This window comes from Elaeis guineensis, chromosome 4, assembly GCF_000442705.2.
Source record: "Elaeis guineensis isolate ETL-2024a chromosome 4, EG11, whole genome shotgun sequence".
Classification (NCBI taxonomy): domain Eukaryota; kingdom Viridiplantae; phylum Streptophyta; class Magnoliopsida; order Arecales; family Arecaceae; genus Elaeis; species Elaeis guineensis.
The window spans coordinates 25,482,229-25,489,471 of NC_025996.2; the positions used below are offsets into that span (position 1 = coordinate 25,482,229).

The 7,243-nt window shown below is 39.6% G+C and overlaps 1 protein-coding gene across 1 annotated transcript; it reads left to right on the top strand.

Annotated features, from left to right (window-relative positions):
- The first annotated feature begins 1,542 nt into the window (after window positions 1–1,542).
- Window positions 1,543–4,471, top strand: LOC105043284 (flavanone 3-dioxygenase 2-like). Its single transcript, XM_019849725.2, has 4 exons — window positions 1,543–1,840; window positions 1,940–2,187; window positions 3,380–3,704; window positions 3,876–4,471. The coding sequence occupies exons 1-4, from the start codon at window positions 1,643–1,645 to the stop codon at window positions 4,116–4,118; spliced, it is 1,014 nt and encodes a 337-aa protein (XP_019705284.1). The 5' UTR covers window positions 1,543–1,642; the 3' UTR covers window positions 4,119–4,471.
- Window positions 4,472–7,243: the final 2,772 nt, after the last annotated feature.

The following is a 7,243-nucleotide window of genomic DNA, read 5'->3' on the forward strand; positions in this document are numbered from 1 at the left end:
ACTTCCTTTTCTTCCTCCTTATCCATTTCATCTCCTCATCCTCCTCTTCCTCCAAACCGCTCATAAGCCATCTCCTTCACGACGGTCCCTTCTACCTCCGTCCCTCCCCATCGATGACCCATTCTTCACCTCTTCTTCCTGTCCACCCTCTTCTTCTTCTTGTCCTGCTTCTCCTCCTCTAACTAGATGTCTCTTCTCCCCTCTTCTCCTTCCTCTTTATCTACTTTTTCTTCTCATCTTCTTTTTCCTCCAGGCCCATCGATGAATACGGGGTATTTTTATCCATTGAGAAAGAAATCTAACACCATTGATTGGTTAAATGAATAGTTGGATCACATTGAAAGATATCGATAACTAGAAGGGCTAGTTTGACACTTTTTAAGATACATGAGTGTAAATAAAATTGAACTAAAGTTGAGGAGATTCAATAATTTTTTCTATAATTAATATTAATTATACTAATGTAATAAAAGATTAACATGATAAATATAATTCTATGTAATCATAAGTCGCCCTTCTATATTAATTATACTAATGTAATACAAGATTAACATGATAAATATAATTCTAGATAATTATAAGTCACCCTTCTAATGATATTTGTTGGGTAATTCAATCTGCTTCTCTGATTCACAATCGGCCAATCAAATATCTTTTAGTTATGGATAACGAACCATCAAAGCTACATCACAAAATAAGTTCCATCTCAATTACAATATCATCCGACTTTCAATCGGCCTGATAAGCACAGACCAACGACTATCAATCGGTAACAATCGCTATTCTCAACCTTCCTAGCAAATATTTCAACTATAACGACTTAACTGACTTTAACTTGATGACCATCGACATATCAGAATTATCGATCGATGATCATTCGGGCTTCTACAATTACCGACATACAGTCGACACATTCAGACTGCCGACATAGTCGGTATACTAGAAACCACCAGCGTAAAAAGCACATAATGGCCACAACATGATCAGTGGTGGGTATAACTGCCCATCCCAGGATTATGTAGCACTAAAATAAGTAGGACCCACATATCTAACCGTTACAAACGGATACTCACAACTCATCTATAAAAAGAGATAAATAAACAGTATTTGATAAAAGACTTCTGGACTGATATTCTGCCTCTCTGAAAATTTTATCTGATGTTCATCACTCTTCACTGACTTAAGTATCAGAGGATCCATCGGATACAATCTCGGTCAGTACGGACTTCTTTTGTAAGTATTATCCTCCAGCAACGAAAGCAACAGAAAATTGGCCGCAACAATATTTATTTTATCTTTTATTATAAAATAAATATAAAATTCATAAATTATTTTATTATTTCTTTCATCCACTTTTTATACTAAATATAATATTAGATTTGGGATTTATTTTTTTATGCCACGTCATCTCTAACCAAACACGCCCTCTTGGGGGAAAAAAACGGTGTGCTGTACCTGGGTTGAATGACGATATAAAGCATCCAAATTATGACGTTTTTGATACATGCATTACTGACGTCAAGCCGGTTGTGTGCCATTAAAAAGTCGGTTAGCTCATTTCTTCGGGGCCTCGCACCTTCCTCCCATCTCTCGTCCCCCATCTCCGGTAACAATTACTCCCCAGGGCTAATTCCCGCCACGCATGGCGGACCAACTCCTCTCCACCGGACCCCCCCGTCGGACCCTCCCTGAGAGCTACATCCGGCCGGAGTCTCAGAGGCCCCGGCTGACCGCAGTCGAGAGCGACGCGAACATTCCTGTCATCGACCTGTCCACCGATGATTTATCCCAAATCATGTCCCAAATCCGCGACGCCTGCCAATACTATGGCTTCTTCCAGGTCTCACTCACAAACTCTAATTTGCTCCTTCTAAACTGAATTAATTCCGTGGTGACTCCCGAGTATGGGTACATAGTTTTCATATTCTTTTGCCCATAGATCGTGAACCATGGGATGCCTACTGGATTGATGGTCGAGATGAAGGCAATTGCCCGTGAATTCTTCAGCCTCCCTCCGGAGGAGAAGGCGAAGCTCTATTCCGATGACCCTGCAAAGAAGATAAGGTTGTCGACGAGCTTTAATATCCGGAAGGAGACAGTTCGCAACTGGAGAGACTATCTTCGGCTTCACTGCTATCCTCTGGAGGACTTCGTGCCAGTGTGGCCTTCCAAACCCCCTTCGTTCAGGTCTGTATTTGGAACAAAGTCTGGTTTCTCTACTGTTTCCTTAATTGGACATAGTGTTCCCTGGGATGGGGCACATGAAAACGAAAAACCACCACCCAAGTGGTGCCAAAACTTCTTTGTTTAAGCTAATTGCAACTCTAAGCTAGTTGGCTTAGGCTGGTCCGATCTTTGTTACCTGAGGACAAATCTTCGGCATCGGGACTTCAAGGGCGACTTCGTCGTGCACAGCGATTCGGTGCGCGCAATTATCGATGTTCTCGCCTCACGATGCTCGTATCGTGATGACTTCTGGATCATCCGTCACGCCCGACCCACAGACACGTGCGGAGGAACACGGTAATTCACCGCCTTTGCAGGCAGGCCTGATTGCAGCTGGGCTGGGCCCTGGATCCAGGCCTCGGTGTCACATAATGAGCACAACTTGAAGCAAACTTTTTGATACCATGAACCATTGACTTTGTACTGGGAGGGGAAAAAGCTTCACGGATTGTAGGCGCCTCTTTTGTTTAAGCAGTTTAAATAGGAAGGAAGCTCTATAAATTAATCCTTCGTAAGCTATCACTCTTGGTAATAAGGTTAAGATCTGTTTTATTTATCTAAATAAGATTAATTAATATTATAGGTTACTGTCTTAAAGGGAACCACGGTTTTTAATTCAACTTTCTTAAAGTAAGGATATGTCATGATAGGAATCTCTAGCATGTTATGAGCCAGCCCCAAGACCTCTTAATAAGATGGCACGAATATTTTATTGTCAACAACAAAAGTGTGGCAATTTTACAGTCACGGAGACTTCTTACCAGAAGGAAGACCGAATATATCCATGGCTGAGACGTAGCTCGCATTTTCACTTTGGATCTAGTTAGCGGGGGTGAACAGAAGCCTCATAGCGGCCATCATCATGCCTGTTCGTTAAAGAAAGCAGCCCATCCTTAAGCAGAGCCTCTAGGAAATCTAAGGCTAAAGGTATAGACCACAAAAGACTTGACCATCCATGTGAAGTCACATGCGAAGCGCTAAAGTCGAGGGGCAGGAGGCCCATCACCAATAACATCCATAGCTACAAGGTGAAATAGTCACTAGACTCCGGCACATTGAAATTTACTTACTTTGCCTCACTTGTTCTCTTTGTAAACTACGTCGATAAGTTGATCTCAAAAGCTTGCTCTGATTTGTTTTCCTCCCTTATCAGGGAAGTGGTAAGCACGTATTGTAGGGAAGTTCGTCAACTAGGCTTCCGACTCCTTGGTTTGATATCTTTGAGCCTGGGTTTGGAGGAGGACTACATTGAGAAGGTTCTTGGCGAGCAAGAACAACACATGGCCATAAACTACTACCCCCAGTGCCCGGAGCCTGAGCTCACATATGGTCTACAAGCCCATACTGATCCAAATGCTCTGACGATTCTTCTTCAGGACCAAAAGGTGGCTGGCTTGCAGGTTCTCAAGGATGACAAATGGATCAGAGTGGATCCCCGCCCCAATGCTTTAGTGATCAACATAGGCGACCAACTACAGGTGACGTAGGCTCACAAAACTCTATGATTCATAGCTGATTCCATGCTATCTCAAAGTGCTTACATCTCACGCATAATGTCAGCATTTGGGACATGGTGGAAAGTTCTTCAAAATTTCAGTTAGCAACGGTACACTAATTTTAATATTTGAGAACGGGATTTGTTAATGCAGGCATTAAGTAATGGTAGGTACAAGAGTGTTTGGCATCGGGCGGTAGTCAATTCAGACAAAGAAAGGATATCCGTGGCATCTTTCCTTTGTCCATGTAACGGTGCCGTCATCAGCCCCGCAATGAAACTTACCGGCGAAGGATCCCCGGCCATATATAGGAGCTTCACATATGACGAGTACTACAAGAAGTTTTGGAGCAGGAATTTAGATCAAGAGCATTGCTTGGAACTCTTCAAACGCTAGCTTGTCACATCCACCATGCCAGCTGAAAGTCATTGTGTGTCTAATGATTCTATTTTTTGTGTATTCTATTTGAAATAGAACTTTATTTTTAGTATTACTCTATTTATATATTTTTTTCTAAAAATTGTTAGAATTTATGTTCTAGTGGGATTTTGGTTTGTGACTTCAAATAGTAGTTAAACTTCTACCTACATGATATCTATTTAAAGAGACCATTGGTGTCTCCTTCATAGTGTGTGGCTTGTAAGTTCAAATAAGAATAAAATTCCTACCTATATGATGTCTATTTGAAGAAACCATTGGTGTCTTTTTTGGAACGTGTGAAAAAAGAAAGAGGAGAGATTATTTGTGCTTGTGAAGACTCTTTCATGAGGCATCTTTGAAAGATATTGGCCTATATTCTTCTTTGAATAAATTTATTTTTCTCTCCTTATTTTTGTTCTTTCATATTTTTTTTTCTCGCAACTCTCCATAAATATTTTTTATTTGGTGTTTGTTTTGGATCTTGAGCCGGTATGATCGATCTACTCCGTACATTCTACAGCCATCCACAATCATTGTTGATCTTTTGTTGTGATCATTTATTGACTTAGTGTTCAATAATTTTGATATATTTCTTTAGTAGCCTAATTTCTTGTGCACTCAGTCCCGTCTCATGAAAGAAGATTCGCTATTAGCTCATAGATTCTACATTATGAAAGTCTATATCTGATTTTTCTTTTCAATTGTTAGACATCGTATTTTCTGATTCTTACGATTGTATTTATATTAGAATAGTTTGATGAACTCTGGATTACCAAAAAAAAATTAAAGAAGATTCACAACTAGCTCGCCTATGCAGTCCAACTTTGGCCTAGTAAAATGCTGAAATTATTTGTTTAATTACATGCTCATTGGACTATTTTATCCACCTTCTTCTATTATCTTGTGTTCTCCATTTCAAAGCCATCATTTCAAGTTGAAAAATCCGGTAGATGAGAAATTAAAGGTTCGGGCTATATCTTTTATACAAAAAAATGATTGATCTTCTTTTGCAACATCAACCTTTGGATTGCATCTTTCACAGCTCTCAAAACACTCCATCTTTGCTCCATATGCCTCATAGATCTCGAAGTGGCTATCATGCCACTGAATGATTAATGTCATAAAAAAATGTGAATCACTCTTTCATACGAAAGATACAATCTGAACCCATAAACTAAAGCTAAACTTTATGGAGTAAGAGAGCCTCAGCCTTATGACTTTCTCCAAAGATTCTTGATAACAATGGTGACTGACTTTGTGGTCTTGAGATGTGATTGACAATTTGTGGAGAACAATTTGAGCCTGATTTCTGGTCTTACGTGTTGCTCTTACTTCCATGGATTCTAATTCTTTGATTTCTGATGCCAAAAAGATATACGATGCCTCCACATGAAGGAACTATTCTTTTTACACAGGCCATTTGTTGGGCCCGAGGTTATCAAGATAGCATGAGGGAACGAAGCTAAAGAGAAATTTTTATACACTGTGGGCTTTGTAGAAAATCTGACGTAGAATGCAGCGCCTCATCCGATTGGTCCATGTGCCATCATTTTCTAATGCGCATTTAATACTTGCAGGTCGATTTTTTTATTTAAAAATTTTGTATGACAAAAATACTTCTGATTTTTGAAAAAAAATTATGACATCCTATGACATAATATAACCTAGGATGTTACAATATGGCTTAAGATATCATAATATGAGAGGGGTATTTTAGTCCAACCACTTTTCAATGCATATTTGATGCCTACAGATCGATTTTTTCGTTTGAAAATTTTGAATGACAAAAATATCCATATTCTTTAGAAAAAATTATGACATTCTGTGCATATTATAGACACAGGATGTCATAATATGGATATAGAATGTTATAATTTTTTCAAAAAATAGGGATATTTTCATCGTACGAGATTTTTAAATGAAAAAATTGATCTACAGATATTAAATGTGTGTTGGAAAGTGATGACTACGTGGATCAATCGGATGAGACGGTGCACTCCACGTTGAATTTTCTACATCACCCATGGTGCACAAAAAAATTTGCCAAAGCTAAAAGGTCTTGTCAGAACACACCATCCTATGGATCTCCTATTCTCTTTTCCTCTACCATATAGCCAAAACCCACCTTATCTTCCTCATAGTTCACACCTGATAAAATCTCTCAGAGCATGGTTGCAAAGCCGCTTGCTCAAACCTAAAGCACTGAGGATTTTTGGCTTCACTTTGATGCTGTTGGACTATTGGAGCCATCGCCGCCCGTACTCATTCAACAGTTGCAGGCGCTAGCCCAACAAATTTCTCCACAGCACCACTTCATCACTCTGTGACAACCACCTTCCACCTAACCAGCTTTAACAATCCCTTCTCTCATAAATTTCATAGTTTTCAAATTGGTTTGTCGCATCAACATAATGGAATCTGGCTGCAAGACGCAACATTAAATCACCAGTTCATTACGGTGCTTGGACCATTCAAAACTTAATCTGAACCCAAAATGGACGTCAGAAAGATCCAAACAGACTATCTTTTGTCCTTAATGTTACTAAGGTTTTTGCACAGGATTGGAGCGTATAAAAATTGCTAGTCTGGAGGGTTGAAGTCAAGCAGTGGTAACTTCATGATGCAAATTTATGTTGTCCATTATCTCGCTCACATGGACCTCAAAAATATATGACATAAATTGTGTGAGAAAGCACACTAGTATAATAGTTGTATTATAATAAGCAGACCTCAACGTGAAGGCAGGGAAGCCTGTGCTACCATAAAGGCCACAGTAGTGGTTGCAATCAGGAAACGACAATATAAAAAAAAGGATCACGGTAGTCGTAACCCATGACACGCTCCAACCCGTAGTTGACCAGTTCTCACCAGAACCAAGGTCATCTAGATTGCCCCTTTCGGCGGGGAGTGATTACCTATAAGACATCATGAAAAGACCAGTACTCATTTCTCGAAGGCAGTTTACGTATTCCATGATCTATTCGACCATTTTCTGCGTATAAGATTCCCTTTGTAGAATTTCTTTTGAGAAATAGGGAGGGTTTAGCCGCTCCGGTTTCATTAAGTAAATGAAGGTTTCTTTTTCAGATTTTCAGCCTAAA

What these genes read in the sequence shown, in the direction of transcription:
- LOC105043284 (XM_019849725.2), top strand. Translation starts at nt 1,643, where the DNA reads ATGGCGGACCAACTCCTCTCCACCGGACCCCCCCGTCGGACCCTCCCT. An exon ending in AATACTATGGCTTCTTCCAG is followed by an intron (nt 1,841 to 1,939) that starts GTCTCACTCACA and finishes TTTTGCCCATAG; the next exon opens with ATCGTGAACCATGGGATGCC. An exon ending in TCCAAACCCCCTTCGTTCAG is followed by an intron (nt 2,188 to 3,379) that starts GTCTGTATTTGG and finishes CTCCCTTATCAG; the next exon opens with GGAAGTGGTAAGCACGTATT.